The sequence below is a fragment of the Echinops telfairi genome, unplaced genomic scaffold (assembly GCF_000313985.2).
Source record: "Echinops telfairi isolate 266 unplaced genomic scaffold, ASM31398v2 ScPeMD7_4;HRSCAF=17, whole genome shotgun sequence".
Classification (NCBI taxonomy): domain Eukaryota; kingdom Metazoa; phylum Chordata; class Mammalia; order Afrosoricida; family Tenrecidae; genus Echinops; species Echinops telfairi.
The window spans coordinates 51,763,130-51,780,472 of record NW_022103900.1 but is presented as its reverse complement, the minus strand read 5'-3'; the positions used below and the strand labels follow the sequence as shown (position 1 = coordinate 51,780,472).

The window sequence follows — 17,343 nt, the reverse complement described above, 5'->3', positions numbered from 1 at the left end:
ATCTTTCTCCCATCGAGACTGGTCGAACCCCTGAAACTGCAGAACTCAGTCACCCTCCCGGCCTCAAAGTGAACTCCCTCAGTGGTTCAATTTTCAGTAAAGCAACAGATAGTTCTCCAGAGTGAGTAGTAACCCTAGAGAAGCACACTTTTTTTTTCCTTCACATTTCTTAGAACAATCAAACCTCAGTAAAATCAACTATTCAAGATCAAAAGGACAGCACTTGCTGTTCAGATGGCAGAAAGAGTTAGGGAAGGAGAAATAGAAATGGGAAGGAAACATAAGAAATAGGATGAGTAATGTTACATTTTAGGGATTGCACCCATTGGCATGAAACAAGATATGTATGAGTTATCAAATGGGAAACCGATTTGCTCTGTAAACCTTCACCCGATTCACAGTAGGAAGTTAATAAAATAGAGGCAGTATGCAACTAGCAGTGGTACAAACATTTAGGGCAGTTGTTATCTCACAAAGCAAGAAGTACAAAGGCTGCACTTAGCCTCAGAGGTTGGTTCAATGCTTTCTGTGATATCACAGAGGATGCAAGGACTTTCCACATTCCATCCTGCCACTCTCAGAGCTTTGGCAGCCTCTCCCCTCCGGACCACGCGAGGCTGCGGCTGTATTTGGCTTCACACACACTCAACCACATCCAACAGAAAAGGGTTGTGCTTTCTTCCATGTGCCTCTTTTGAGGAAAATGCTTCCTTATAAATCCCTCCACTCCCATCCTGGGCCCTTCTGCCAACAGGGAATACTGAGCATTGCTGTGGAAGAATGATTGTTGAGCGGGCTATTAGCAGGATCCACTTGCCTCCCTCTCCTCTGTGTAGGCATCTCCCTCTCTCCTGGGTATTTAATCTCTCTAATCCCAGCAAAAGAACTCCCCCAAATGGCTATTGCTCAGTTTACTAATTACTTCTATTTTGTGAAAAGTAACACATTTTTCAGTCACTTTATTTGACTCAACAGCAGTATTCAATATACCTGGCTTTTCCCTAACACCTTTTCTTCTACCTCTTCGTTTCTTTGGCATGACACTCTCTTTTTAGCCCTCCTCCACCCTGCCTCATCTCTCCTCCATCTCCTTTGACTGTGTAAACTGTCTCATTTCTATACAAACAACCCTGCAAATGCTGGAGGCCCAAGCCCTCAGTGCTATACTGTCTCATCCTACTCTGCACATCTCCTGACAGGACAGCACCCCCCAGAGCTACAATTATTCCCGGTAGGCAGGGGAATATCAAATCCCTATCTCTCGCTAAGTGGTTTTGAGCCTCAAACCTAGGATCTGCCTACCTAACATCTCAATTTGAGTATCTCTCTAGTACTACAAACAAATGTCCAATATTGAACTCACCATATTCATGCACCCCTCCCAACTCATCTTGTATTCTTCTAAAAGTGGCCACTTGGTCTCTTCACATCCATCCCACTCTTCTTTTGGCCAATTCTGCACACAACAGTCAGCATGACTGTAATCTAAAAACGCGGCTCTTAGGTGTTACTCCTCTGTTTAAAAATTTTCAATGACATTGTGCAAATACTTAGAAAAGGTTCAAAATCCTTAATATTAACTTCTAAGACCCTATATGATTTCATTCTTGCCCGTCTTCCGAGTCTCACGTGATCACAAGCTCATCTCTACTTGGGTTATAAAGGCTGCTTTCCAACGTTGTGCTCTGTCTCACCAGAGACTTCACAATGCCACATCCTCTCTCTCGAGTCAGTTTTCATCGTCACCTGGCAATGTTTATCTTCACATGTTACTACCTCAGGAAGGTCTTATCTGAGCCTGCCAGTCCATTCTGGTCCCACCATCACAGGACTTCAATAGCATTTTGAATCTCTCTTCTTGTGGAATATATCATCACTCACAATCACATCACAATTCAGTGTATAGTTTCCCCTTTGGATGTACAGTCCACAAAGGCTAGGCCCTTGTTTGACAGGTTTGCTCCCTGGGACCTCAACACCAGGTACAGTGCCTAGCTCATGGTAGGTGAGTAATGAATGTTGGATAAATGAATGAAAAGCTATAGAGAATGTGTGAAGTATTTCATACCATCACTAGGAATAATAACAGACATAGCTCTATTCAAAGAATTTTGACTATTTAAGGTGAGTGAAATGGTGTCCTATACAATAATACAGCGCTGTATTTCAGTTTATAATTACATTATATGAGGAACCTGATTGGGGGGGGGATACATAAAAATCAAAGTGCATAAAAAATATTGAAGTGCAATCTCTTTGCTCTTTTAGGTAAGCTATGCATGAAATAAGTATTGTAGGTATGCAATAAATGCTTTTTTTAAAATTAAACAATGTACTACATTGGAAAAAGAAAAAAGAAAGAATTCCAGTAGTATCCTTTTATACCACAAATTATCAAATGTTCCTGGAAGTGAAATTTAATTGACGTAGAATGCATGTAACATGAACATTTACATGAACCATACAAGAATTCAGCCACAAAATGTCGCATCTTGGTGATAAGACACTTACAAAAAAGTTGAAAGCAAAATCGTTTGTCTGTATTTCATTGTGAGGAGCTCTGGAGGTGTAGCTGATTATGCCTTGGTCAGGCTAATTTACAAGCTATTCCCTGGAGAAAGCTGAGGCTACCTGTTTCTGTAAAGATTTACGGTCTCAGGACCCCCAGGGAGCATTTCTATTCTGTCCTTTAGGGTCCCTATGATTTGGGATCGACTCAAGGGCAGTGAGTGGGTTTTCATTACTCCATCATAGAAAGTACCCGATCTGACACCATGGTCACTAATGGTAAGAGTATTACATTTTCCCCCATTAGGCAAACTCCAAATTCGGCAGGGATGATTTCCTCCACATTGAGAGTTTTAGTGAGGCTGTCTTTCCCTTTTCAGCTTGTGTTTCGTGATTATTTCACTGTCCTGGAAACTACATTGTCATTTTCCACGCAGTAGAGAACAAGCCCAAGAGGCCTACAATTCCCGTCATGCTTCAGGATGGTAGCCTCAGAAGCCAGTCAACTTTCCTACCGCTTTCTTCTACTTCCTGGACTACGAGCCGGCGCCTTCCCGGGCGCGCGCACGTACTGACTCGCCAACCTGACAAGGCACGGGTGCGAAAGGCTGAAGATGGCGTGAAGCATCACGTGATGCGGGGAGCGCCTAGCTGGCGCGCTGGCGCACCTCCCACGGGGCCGCTGACGGGCGCGCGCGCGTGTGCGGAGCCGAAGGCGGGGTCTGGACCAGCGGGGGCCGACCTCCGAGGGAGGGCGGGGCTAACTCCGCGACCGGGACGACAACACACCGTGCGAGCGCCTGGATCTGAAGGGAGCGATGTTGTGGTTCCAGGGCTCCATTCCGTCCGCCATTGCGTTGGCCAAGAGTAATGGCTCGGTCTTCGTGGTGTTCGTGTCAGGTGAAGGAGGCGAGGGCCCCAGATGCGGTCGGGACTCCCCCCTCCGGCCCACTCCCCACCCTTTCTGTGCTCAGCCGCCTGTCTGCCCTCCCTGAGGCGAGGGGCCTTCGGGGCGCACCAGCTGGGGCCGTGTCCCACCGCGTTCCCCACAAGGGGACCTCCCCAACTCCCAGCCCCGCTCGGGGCATCGTCGGTTTGGGGCTCCGCAGGCCTAGGCCCGGCCACCGCTGCCCGAGCCCGCCCCGCGGGGGGGCGGTACGGGAGGGGGGGCGGGGAGGGCAGGCGGCGCGGCGCACAGGCCTCGCCGCCAGACCAGCGCGTCCGCGGGCGCCTGCCCCGCCCCGCCGAGCCCGCTGCCCGGGGGGTGGGTGAACACCGCCCTGGCGCTCTGCCCCGCTCCGGGGCGCCGCCCGGACAGCTCTCTGCCCCCGAGGACCCACTTGGGGTGTCCTGCCGTTTCCGCGTGGGCAGGGGCGGGACAGGCCGTAGGCACTTAGTGAGTTCGTAATTCGTTGTGGACTGTCAGCAAGAAAAGCTGTGTCATCGTTGAACAACAAAAGGAAACCACCTGATAGTCACGGTTACGGGCCCCGTAGATTCTTGGGAGGCAAACTTTGGGACTGATTGTAGGTCTGATTTTTGGATTTTGAAGGACATTTGTTAGGTGGGAAGAGCCTAATGTGGAATAATTCATCATTGTAAGTTGACTTTTACCGTTGGTTCCAAAGGAGGAGACTTTCGGGCCTTAACTTCTCGGTGTTGCCCTCCTCCTCAGAAATCTTCGAACTTAGGAGTCTGTGTATTAAAACTGTACCGTATGTGGCTCAGGGTGATTTTGTGCCATTATGCTCATATCCGGAAACCTCTATTGACAAGACACTGTCTTTTTGGCTTTACTGAGTTTCACCATATGAATCAAGTCAGTGTTGTGACTAATGGTAATTTGAAATGTGGTATTCTTTAATTAATTTGTGCTTAATAACGGTTTGCTCCTAATTCATTCATCTCGTGGGAGGCTAAATAACTAGTTCAGTAACTTCGTGTTCTACAGTGAAGAAAAAGCTAATAAGCTATGCTAAATTTTCAGCCCAGTGCTGTTAATTGGAAGAATGTGAGTTTTGGAGTTATGTTACTTATACTCTCCATAAATAAATAACCGCTATAATCCTGTAGAGGAGAAAAAGTAGACTAAAGAAAACTAAACGACACTGGTGTTTGTCAAAAGAATACATTAAAATGGAAGCCATTGTTGTTGAGTGGATTCTAAATGACAGTGACCCTGTAGGACAGAACTCCATAGGGTTTCCAAGGATAGAAGTCTTTGGAAGCTGACAGCTGCCCCATCTGGTATAGAGCTACTGATGGGTTAAATTGTTGATCTACTTGGTCAGGGCTCTTTGTACAATAGTAGTTTTATAAGATTTTAGATTGTTACTGTTTTTCATAAAAAATTTTACTGATCCTTTTGGTGGGTAAGAAGGACTTGTGATGGACCCCTGTTGAGTTGGGGTCGGTTTGATGGCAGTGAGTTTGTTTGTTTTATAGATGAGGAAACCACACTCATTAAGTGACATGCACCAGGGTCATAAAAACGGACTGCACCTTATGGCTTGGTAAAATTTTTAGCAGTTTCTAAAAAACGTGGTTATGTTTTTTAAGGAGAAGCAACACTTATAGGCTTTTTCTGTAGTTACTATTTTAAAATGTGTAAAAATTAAGAAACCTAGGATTGTGATAATTACATTGTTAAACAAAAACACAATTTGTGGTCTCTAACCATTACTGCAGGAAAAAGATGGGGCTTTCTATTCCTGTAAAGAGTTGCAGTCTTGGAAACCCACAGGGGCAAGTTTTGCCCTGTCTGTAGGGTCAAATGGCAGTGAGTTTCAGTGAGAAGTGTTTCTAAAAGGTAGTTTTTAGGTGCTTGTTAGTTAGTGCTGACTCACAGTAACCTTGCTTACAACAGAAAACACCATCGGGTCCTAAACCTTCTGTACAACCTTTGCTAGGTTTAAGTCAATTGTTGCAGTCCCTGTTTCACTCTTACCTCCTTTTTTTCTCTGACTTTCCCCTTTATAAAGCATGATACCCTCCAAGGATTGATCCCTTCTTTTAACAGGACCACAGTAGGTTATACATTGAGCTGCTAACTGCAAGGTCAATAGTTCAAACCTACCAGTAGCTCTCCTGGAGAAAGATGAGGCTTTATGAGGTTCCCAGAAAGATTTAAAGCCTCAGAACTCCAAAGTGGCAGAGTTCTACTCTGCCTAATCAGGTCACTCACTTTGAGTCAGAATCAGCTCAATGGCAGTGAGTTTTTCAGTGATGATATATCCAAGTGGTGACAATGTGTAAGTGTTACTAACAGAAAGGTCTGTGGTTCAAACCCACAACATTCTTCTAGGGAGAAAGATGAGGCTCTCTGCTCCCAGAAAGATTTCCAGCCTTGGAAAAACTTTATAGGGTCATAGTAAGTTGGAACCCACTTGATGAGGGTGGATGGGTGGTGGGTGATACCATGTTCAATGTATGTAAGATGAAGTCTTGCCATCCTCACTTCTAAGGAGCATTCTGGTTGTACTTCTTCCAAGACAGGCTTGTTCCTTGTTCTGGTGCTGTGTGGTATAATCAGTATTCTTCCTAGCACCATCCTTCCAATGCATCAGTCTTTGATCTTCCTTATTCATTGCCTAGCTTGCTCATGCATATGGAGTGACTGATTCAAGATCATGGCTTGATTCAAGATCACCTTAGTCTTTAAAGAGACATCTTTGCCTTTTAACACCTTTAGAGAGATATTTTGCAGCAGATCTACCTAGTACAATGCATTGTTTGATTACTTGATGGCTGCTTCCATGGGCATTGATTGTGGATCTAAGTAAAATTAAATCCTTCACAACCTCATTCTTTTCTCCGTTCATTGTGATGCTCCTTGTTGGCCCCATTATGAGGATTTGTTTTCTTTTCTTTTTTTCTGTATAAAAGAATATTTTATATAAAGGGTAATTATACATTAAGAAAGCATCCCAACCCAGAGGATTTGTTTTCTTTATGTTGAGGAATAACCTGTACTGAAGGCTGTAGTCTTTGATCTTGTGGTCTTAATTATAACCGCTTGCATATCACAGGTTGTTAGTGTGTCTTCCTACAAGAAGGTGCTCTTAGGATAAAGAAGAAATCCTACATTTAATTAGCAGTATTTGAAACCTATTTGGAAATACTTAGAAGAAAAGCAAAAACGAACTTATTGCCCTCAAATTGGCCACCCAATAGGACAGGTTAAAACTAACTCTGTAGGTTTCCAAGATAGCAACTTTTTTAGAAATAATTTTATTGGGGGTTCATACAGATCTTATCACAATCCATACATACATCCATTGTGTTAAGCACATTTGTACATTTGTTGCCCTCATCATTCTCAAAACATTTGTTTTCTACTTGAGCCCCGGTATTCGCTCCTCATTTTTTCCCCTCCCTCATGAACTCTTGATAATTTATAAATTATTATTATTTTGTCATGTCTTAGATGGTCCGATGTCTCCCTTCACCCACTTTTCTGTTGTAGATCCTTGTAATCAGTTCCCCATTTCTACCCTACCTTCCCTGTACCCTCCCTTCCCTCCACCCTCCCAGTATCACCACTCTCACCACTGGTCCTGAGGGGTTCATTTTTCCTGGATTCCCTGTGTTTCCAGTTCCTGTCTGTACGTACCAGTGTACATCCTCTGGTCCAGCCGGATTTGTAAGGTAGAATTGGGATCAGGATAGTTGGGGGGTGGCGGCGGCAACTTTTTAAGGCAGTCAAAGGCCTGATCTTTCTCCTGAGGAACAGCTTGTGCTTTCAAACTGCCTGCCTTGTGGTTAACAGCCCAACTCATAACCCCTAAAATAACACTGAAGGGCTTATCCTTTGGGACTAAACTTTTAAAATTTTTCTGATGAGCATGTAGAATTTTAATAGCTAGAATGTTTATTGGAAGACCCATTTGCAACCTGACAAAAGTGTCTACCCATTGACCTGTTCTGAAATGCTGTTGGCTTTTCTACAGTTTTAACAAATTAATCCCCAAGTCTTAAGTAGGATTAGTGTCACTCCAGGACTATATAGACAATGGAGTCATGAAACTGCAATCCTTACAAATTGCCTAGAGCTTTGTTTATAACTTTGAAGAATATTGCTTGAATTTAGGGTTGTTTTTAGCTCTCACAACTCAATAGATGGGGAAATTTTTAAAATATGGAATAATGTTTAAAGATCTCCTTATAGCTGGAAGATTGGTCTCAAGAGTGTACTTTGATTCACATAACAATTTACATGGATATAGCAAGCATGTGATTCCCAATATAGTGATATCTCACCAGATCACTGAAATTCTCTCTAAACTGGTCTCCTTACTTCTGCTAATATTACCATCATCTTGTATCCTGTTTTCACACAGTTTCTTATTTTTTAAAAAGTCATTGCCTTGCTTATTTCCATTATACTTAGGAGAACATCAATAACAACCTACCCAAACTTCTTAGGCATAGATTCTATGACCCTGTGTGTGATTTGGCTCCTGCTTAACTCTTCACTCTGTGCTTATCTTGTGCTCTCCATTGTTCATGACCCCAATCACACCGGCCTTTCCTTAAAAGTTCAATGTTCTTTCTTGTCTCGGGCCCTTTTCACACGATTCCTTCTGCATGGTGAACTTTTTCTGTCTCAGTTGGTCTCAGCCCTTAGATCCTCTTAAGTCTTTTAAATGTCATCTCAGAGAAGGGTTCTCTGACTAAAGGCCTTCCATTTTCTCTCATAGTTCTGTTATTTTCTTCATAGCATTTATTACTGTGACCATATATTTATGGTTGTTGTTTAATCTGGTCTTTCCTACCATTAGATTTTGTTATTTGTTGTCTTCAAATTGATTCGGACTCAGGATGCAAAGGCGAACTGTGCTCTAGGCAGGGACTTTTAGGAAGCAGATCAGCAGGCTTGCCTCTCAAGGTGCTGCTGGGTGGGTAAAAACCTCTGACTTTTTGGTTAATAGTGAAGCATATAGCTATTTGGCCACCCAGGTAATTTTATCATTAGAGTTTAATTTAGATTAAACTCTAATGATAAAGTGCAATAAATAATGCATTGCATATGTGCAATAAATAATGAACAATAAAAATTTTTTTGAAAGAATGAAAAGGATCCCTCTCTCTTCATTGCCTTCTTCAAGAAGTGTTTTTAGTAAAAATGCCCTATGTAGATAGTTTTAGGTAGTCAAGTCAATAATATGGAATTACACATCTTAACCCATATTCTCGGAAGATATACTCAGGAAGGGTAGGTTTTTTTTTTTACTTACTCTGTCTCTCCAATATTTAAAACACCCAAACCAAAACCTACTGCCATTAAATCTATTTCAACTCCTAGTGACCTAGAGGTTCTAAGGCTTTGCAAATTTGAGGGTGGGGGAAGATACCCTCATCTTTCTCCATTGGAGCAGCTGGTGGATTAGAACCACATATCTTGAGATTAGTAGTCCAATACTTAGAACAGCACCACCAGGGTTTCCATCTATAGTAGTCTGCCAGTGGATCATTGTTTTTGGTCTTGGTCTTTGGATGCGCTCTTGTTCCTGTTCACTTTCCATGACCAAATGTTTCAAGCTCCTATTTCTGGATCTTATCTCAAACAAATGTATCCAAATGTGCAGCAGTACAGTTAAGTACATTTTTGGAATGCCAGGATACTTCCAATACCATTTTCTATAATTGCATAATTTTCCTCTCTGCACAAAGTACTTAATTAAATGCCCATTCCATGCCAGATAGCTTGTATATTCCAGGTTCTATTGTAGGCATTTGAATTACAACAACAAAAAAAGCCCTTGTGCTCAAAGAGCCTTCATTCTGTAGGGGAAGACAGACCATAAACAATAAACATAATAAAACCATATACTAAGAGATAATCCATGTTACAGGAGCAGAAAAAGGCAAGTGATAAGGAAGCTTTGAGAATGTTGGAAAGGTGTAATTTTAAAGGCGGTAATTAGGGGAAGGAAGGCCTTATAGAGAATATGATATTTGAGCAAAGACTTAAAGATTTGAGAGTTAATCAGGTAGCTCTTGGGAAGAAGAGCATTCCAGACATGGGATACACTGACTTTAAGGCTAGAGTCTGTTTTGAGGCTAGGTAGCCAATGTGACTGGAGCAAAGGGAATGGGAAAATAAAAGGAAGAGATGTCAGAGATGACTGGAGGCCTGAGTTCAGCCATTGTGGACCATTGTAAGCACTTTGGCTTGAACTGTGAGGAAATTAGGGAACTATTGTAGAATATGTTAAAGAGGGGTGATATGATCTGACTTTCTTTTTAAAGAAAATTGTTGTGTTAAGAGTAGGGAGACCAGTTAGGAGTTCTTGTAGTCTTGGAGATGGTATATAGTAGTGTCTTGGATTAGGATCCTAGGATCAGGGTCCTAGTAGTAGAAGTGGTGCAAGATGGTTAAATTCTGTTTATATCTTAAAAATAGAGCCATCTGAGCTAAATGGATAACTAAGATTTTTGGCCTGAGAATTGAAAGGATGGAATTACCATAAACAGATGCCAAGGGAGGTGGAAGCAGTATGCAGAAGGAATATAGAATGATCTCACTTTTGTAAAACTCATATTGTGTCCTGAAAGCGTTTTTTAATCTGTAAATTCCGTTTACTTACCTTTGAGAAAGCACTTGGCTTGGCTACCCTCAAATGTTTTAATTAACTATGAGGTAAGTTTCCTTCTGCCCACCTCAGCGGGGGTACCCAAAGAAAACTGGAAAAGCACCAAGGGGCAGAGCTTTCCTAGTACACATTTTTCCCCTGCCAGGTGAGCAACAAGCAGCAGGCTCTGAGTTAGTGGAACCGGTGGCCTCACCTGGGAAGGTTCTCTCTGGTCAAAATGAATTTTTTTGTAATAGCAGGTTCACTTGAACCTCTTTTTTTTTTTTGTGATAGCCAATTAAGAGAACAGCATTTGGCTGTGAAATTTTGTTTCCTGCTTGAGAAAAATGCTGCAGAAACTGTTGAGATGTTGAACACAGCTTGCAAGGCCCGTGCTATGTGAAAAACTCAAGTATATGAGTGGTTTTCTCATTTCACAAAAGGTGAAATGTCAGTTGATGACAAACCTTGTTCCGATGTCTGTCAACTTCCCAAATGGATGAAAATGTCAACAAAATGTGTACACTTGTGTTTGAAGACCAATGACTGACTACGGAAGAGATGAGGAAGTTATCCAGACTGTCTTGGAGCTTGGTTTGGTACATTTTAATGGAATATTTGGGAATGAGAGGGGTGCTGCGAAATTTGTGCCTCGGGTTCTTTCTGACTGACCAGAAAAAAGAGCATTGACTGGAAACATGCCGTGCTTTGAAAGAACAGCTCCAAATCGACCAGACTTTTTCCCCAGGGTCATTACTGGTGATGAGACATGGTGTTTTTCTTAACAACCCCGAAAGCAAACATCAAGCCAGTGGAAGACTTCATTGTCACCTTGCTCAAAAAAAAGCGCGTCAACTGAAATTAGAGATCAAGAGGATGCTTTTTTTTTTTTTTTTTTTAATGTGAGGGGGATAGTGCACTTGACATTCCTTCAATCAGGTCAGACTGTTAATCATGCTTTCTTTTGAGATGTTCTGAAAAGATTGCATAACAGGGGACTGTACCACCACAGTGCACCTGCTCACACAGACAGTGGGTCAGTTTTTGGCAAAAAACAGCATACCTCTCTTGCCTCATGCACCTTACTCACCTGACCTCACTCTGTGCAATTTTTTTTTTGTTTCTTTGAATGAAGAGGGACATGAAAGGACAGTGATTTGCAGAGGTGAAGGAAAAAATGAAGGAGGTGCTGTCAGTGTCAGCCATCCAGACAGATGAGTTTGAAAAATGTTTCCAAGAATGGAATCACAGATTTGACAAATGTGTTGTGTAAAGGAGAGTACTTTGAAGGTGATAAAATTGTTTTTTAATAAAAAAATTTAAATACATAGCTTTATTTAAATAAAGGAGAAGGGGAATTTGGGGGGGTTGGATACTTCCCTTCTAGAAGTTATTATGCTAAAATCTAGGCATTACAAGTTAAACTTGAAATAGTCTTGATATATTTATATAAATCTAGGTCTTGAAAGGCTTAACTCTTGGAACATTTCTTTTTTTGAGGTATAACATACAGTGGTAAAGTGCATATTTTTATAAAGTGGCCATCTCAATGGATTTTTATATGTAAATCAACCTATAATACATGCAGATCAAGATACAGAACATTTCCAGCACACCAGAATAAGGCTACTTCACAACCAGGGTAGCTGTTGTGCTGAATTCTGTCACTATAGATTACTTTGGATCAGTATAACTTTTGCAAAATGATAATTCTCGTACCTGTAAAAGCAAGTCCAAAGCTCTCAACAGATTTGAACCTACCTCAAGTTGGGCTGCTAATCACAAGTTGAGCAGTTTGAAACCACTAGCCACTCCACAGGGGAAAGATGTTTTCTGGTCCTGGAAAGATTTATAGCGTCGAAAACCCACAGGGGCAGTATTGCTCTGTCCTATTGGGTCGCTGTGATTCACAATGGACTCAATAGCAGTGAGTTGGCTCTGCCTACCTTGGAGGAATTTTGGGAAAGAAATACTCTGATGTCAAAGAAACATTGAACTGCAACAGAAAGGTGTTGGAATAGTAAGAGTATATTGTACTTTTGCTTTCAGAAATCACATTATCTACAAAAGTCCAAATAGATATTTCATTGATGACTTCTTAATGTGATGTTTGCATTATAATTTGAATGTTATCTTCATGTAAAGAAATTACTTTGTATAATTTAAATGGATGTCAACAATAGTCACACTTTACATTTTTGGAGGGAAACCCGTTTTCAAATTTGATGGGGAATGCTATTTATGGAACTATATTATTTCAAGTTGAAAATTTTCAGGAGGAAGAACTTGTAGTCAGAATTGATTTGATAAAACTCCATGAAATGTTTTACAGGTAATGATGAGCAGTCTACACAGATGGCTGCCTGTTGGGAAGATGAGAAAGTGACAGAAGCATCCTCAGACAGTTTTGTTGCTATTAAAATCGATACTAAAAGGTTTGTTTATATTTTCTATCTCATGACTTAACTATGTGAGTATGCTTTTTGATGGTGCTATATGGTGATTTTCTTGGGCTAGGAGGATATTGATGTTGCATTTTTGGATGTACAAGGTAAATTGGGGACTGCTCCAATATAAATTCTGACTTCCATTTTCCACAGTAATTATTATTATCTTTATTAAAAAATCGTGAAATTCTCCAAGTCTTCTAAAGAGTTGTGGCACATGTACCAGGAAAGCAAAGAGGACCATGGCCCTCGGTTCCCAAGAACTTGGAAGGAACTGTAATCATACATTGACTATTTCTGAAAAATTGACCAATCACCCTTTGGGATTCTGTATTTGAGAGTGGAGTAGGAATGAAGAGATTTATAGGTCCTTTATGGCACTCGTTTGTATACTCATTTCTCCGTCCTTCTCTTGCCCTCTTTAACGTTCTATTATAGAAAATTTCAAACATACGAAGAAGTAGTAGACATAAGGAAGCTCCCCATGTTCTTTTCAGCTACTCTTACAATTAACAACTGAAAACCAGATCCAGATAACAGTTGGAAGGTTGTAAGAGCTAATGGGGCTTTTAGGGCAGATAATTAAAAAACAAGCAAAATGTCTTGCAAAATAATAATTGCAATTATCTCTTTGGACCTGGTGCCCGTGAAAGGAGCTGGTGGTTTCGCAGAAATACCCTTGATTGGCACACTACATAGTGAATAAAAACACTTTATCATTTCGCAAAACGTTGCATTCGTCTGCTTACTTTGGTTTTGCTTTTGCTTTACAGTGAGGCCTGCCTGCAGTTTTCACAAATCTGTATCCTTTCATAGAAGAATCAATTTTAGATATATTTTATTAGATGGCTTATTTAGCTTTCTTTGGTTAATTGATAAAATGTGTAAAAAACATCCATACATTTAGAAAATAATCCATCTCTTTTATGGAAACTATGTTATTAAATATCCTTTGATATACTACATTGTGGCAAATGGGAACATAGTGAATATCTTAAAAGCAATATGGAGGAGTTTGATTGGAATATTAAAAGTAGCTGTCAAAAGGCACCTGGTAGCAAGCTGGATTAGAAGAAAGTTGTCATACAGGGAAATGTAGATGTTCTTCACCCACACGTGTGTAGTAGTATGTAGTGGTTAGTAGAAGATATGGTAGGTGAATTTCTTATACATGATAGCTGATTATATTATGAAATTCACAATGATACTTTGCTTTATTATTAATACTGTTGCATGAAATTAGCACTCTGTTGTTTATGAATTGTTAGACTTAATCACACTGAACAGACCCTGTAGTGTGTGTTCCGTCCAGCTTCTTTATTGGAGACAGTGGAATTCCCTTGGAAGTAATCGCAGGAAGTGTTTCTGCAGATGAACTTGTTACCAGAATTCACAAAGTCCGACAGGTGAGAAGGAACAGTGTTTCTTTGCCTCCATGTGGATGATGTATTGGGCATTTGACACTGGAATCTTTTTGGAGCCCCTCTTTTATTTTCAGGAACCTGCCTATGCCACGAAATTTCTAAGGTAGTAAATACTGTCTTAATGAACTTGCTTTGAAAGCAGCATTTTGAAGTTAATGATGCCTGTAACCTATACTTGAATGACTTCTTTCTTCTTTTTATCCTCTCCCTCTTTCCCTTCCTTCCCCCAATCACATGATGCACATCACCATTATAGGCAGTCCCTGGATTACAAGCAAGTTCTGTTCATAAGTATGTCTTTAAGTCGAGTTTGTATGTAAATCAGAAAAAGTTAGGTATGTTCCTATATAATGTCAGTCTCATGTTTATTTTTGCGTATAGTGTAACTTTCTGTGCATAAAAAACATTTAAAAAATCACTTCTAGATGCATGAAAATACTGCTAACATAATAATACAGTAGTAATAATAATTTTATGTGAGTTGCATACATCAATATTTTAATATAATAAACTTTATACAGAGGCTAGTTTCTAACTATGGGTTGTGTGAATGTAACCTGGGACTGCCTATACTCAGTTGTGAGGGAGAATTGCTCTCACATTATCATCCTAATACTATTGTAAGATATATTTTAAGGACCTTATCTGATACTTTTTCATTTGCATCTTACTTGAATTCTAATGAAATGAAGTGGCTCTCAATTCTTTGAGGTCTGCTTTTAATGAAAGTCAATAGTATGCTTTAAAAGTCTTTTTCCACTCTCGCTTGCACTTGAATTCCACAATGTGTTTAAGTTACGTTTAGAGTGTCACTTTAGATTCATCTGCATATAGAGAATGTAGTACTTTTACCTATGGCAGATTATTAAATGGTTCAACTCATATTTTGGTTTAATATGCCATAGTTAATTAAGCTTATTCTTTTCTTATTATTCCCAATTTGTTTCCTCCCTAGATGCACTCACTGAAAGTTGAAATAGCAGTTGCAAATGGGAGCCCATCAGAAAGTTCCGTTTCTACTCTGTCTGCCTCATTTGAACCTAACAACACGTCTGAAAACCCTCAGTCCAGAAATGTCCAGCTTCCTGAGACACCACCCACTTCTGATGCTAAGTCTGATAGTGCAACAGGTTCTCTCTCCTTCTTTTGAATGGTTATGGTGAAATAGATATGTAGCAAAACATGGGCAGTCATTCATTTTGAGATGGTTTTCTTGGCATATAGTTCACATATCATATAATTTAATATTTCATTCATTTTAAGAAGAGTTGTGCATTCATTACCATAATCAATTTCAAAACATTTTCTTTCATTTAAAAAAAAATTATTTTATTGGGGGCTTGTGTAATTCATCACAATCCATACATACATCCATTTTGTCCAGCACATTTGTACATTTGTTAAAACATTTTCTTCTTGTACTCGTTATAAGCTCCCCATTTCTCCTGACCTACCCCTACCCTTGCCCCTAGGTAATTATTAGTTTATTTTCTTTCTCTATAAATTTACTTATCTTGGATTTCATGTACAGAAAATCATACAAAACGTAAACAAGAAACAAACCAAAAATAACCCAATAAAAATTAGAAAGCAGAAAAGCTTTGATCAAAAATAAAATATTGAAACTGAAACAACATTAAAATGGATCAAAAGAGAAATCAAATTATAAGGTGTTACATTTATTTAACTCCCTACTCTGGTCATAATTGATTTTCCAGTACTCTGTGTTGATAGGAAGGTTGTTCACATCCTTCGACCATCGTCAGAAGGGTTCGTTGAGACTTAATCTATGTGGGAGCCTGCAAATGGATTTCTGGGTTTCCATTGTCATCCATTGCCTTCTGCACACTGGTGTTCATAATTTAAGCTCTGATACCATTCCTTCCTTTGGATTTGGATTTTGTTATATACAATCCTTGGATCACACAGGCGGGTGTGCTTCTTCCACGAGGTTTAGTTGACACCACATTTAGATGGCTGCTTGTTTTAAGACATGCCTTTAAGATTCCAAACACTATTCTTTCTGATAGCCATGCACCCTCTGGTTTTTTCACCGCACTTTGCTAAATCACTCATATCTTCAGTGATCTTTTCAGGAAGGTGAATATCAAGCAGGACCATGTAATAAGAACTACTCGTTCTTAGAGTAAGTGTGTGGTCCCCAAATTTCATACCAGGAAGGTGAGTATCAAGCAGGACCATGTCATAAGAACTAGTTGTTCTTAGATTGTGTGATCCCTAGATTTCATACATCTATGATTTATGTATGTCTCTGATTCACTTTAGAGATATCATTATCAACTACTTTTACATCTGTAATTCAGTGACTGTTCCTCACATGGAACTCTAGCATAGTTTGTTGTAATGGCTACACAGAACACAGATTAAAAACACAATTATGGGTGTTTATTAGGGAAATTAATCGGTTCCCACAAGCCAGAATCAGTAAACTATAAGGATACAGTCAATGGTCCATAGCAGTCCCTCATAGCCAGCAGCCAAGTCGCTCTTTCTGGTCCTCAGCCATGTGATCCCTTGGCCTTTGATACTGTGGACCAGGAAACCAGTGTACTGCTATGCTTCACAGTCCCATAGTATTGATGCTATTCCTCTGTTCTGTCTTGGTTTTCTTGCCTTGGCCTCTGGTCTTGGCCTGGCTCCTTTGCTTTGTTCCATAGTCTCTGTGCCGTAGTATCTGGTGCCTCTGGTTTCGGCCTCTGTCACTTCAGATAGAGATCTGGAACATGCTCTTCTTCCAATGGTCCTGGGCTTTTTCTCTGTGATGGCTCTTAATAAACAGAGGAATAGCTTGGATGGAGGTGTGTTTTTTAATCTTAGCTGACTCTATCCCAAGGAAATAAAGAATGTGACTTGGTTCACACCCTCTGCTAAGGTCAGGACTTAACCACATCTTAAAACTGAGTATTAGAATAGCAGGGAACTCCCTCAAAAATAGGATTATAACCCATACGCAAAGTATCATGAATTTGTAATACATCACATAAAGAGTTATGGCTAGATGGGCCATATTTTAATCGACCACATCTCAAATGCTTAAGAAAGAGGTGGTAAGACATCATTGCAAACAAAAAGCTTCTCAAATAGACATTAATTTTCTTTTTAAATTATTTTTAATCAGTTTATTGGAGACTCATACAACTCTTATCACAATCCATACATACATCAATTGTATAAAGCACATTTGTACATTCGTTGCCGTCATCATTCTCAAAACATTTGCTCTCCACATAAGCCCCTGGAATTTGCTCCTCATTTTTCCCCCTCCCTCCCCGCTCCCCCCTTCCTCATGAACCCTTGATAATTTGTAAATTATTATTTTGTCATATCTTACACTGTCCAACGTCTCCCTTCACTCACTTTTCTGTTGTC

General features: G+C 40.3%; 1 protein-coding gene across 1 annotated transcript in view; it reads left to right on the top strand.

The window, feature by feature from the left end:
- The first annotated feature begins 3,292 nt into the window (after nt 1–3,292).
- The window catches only part of UBXN4 (UBX domain protein 4), a 49,399-nt gene continuing 35,348 nt past the window's right edge, over nt 3,293–17,343 (top strand). Inside the window, exons 1-5 of the mRNA XM_004703882.4 lie at nt 3,293–3,408; nt 12,415–12,517; nt 13,303–13,331; nt 13,817–13,935; nt 14,909–15,083. Of these exons, the coding sequence (XP_004703939.1) occupies nt 3,327–3,408; nt 12,415–12,517; nt 13,303–13,331; nt 13,817–13,935; nt 14,909–15,083 (508 nt within the window). The 5' untranslated portion in view covers nt 3,293–3,326. The remainder of the gene's footprint in view (nt 3,409–12,414; nt 12,518–13,302; nt 13,332–13,816; nt 13,936–14,908; nt 15,084–17,343) is intronic.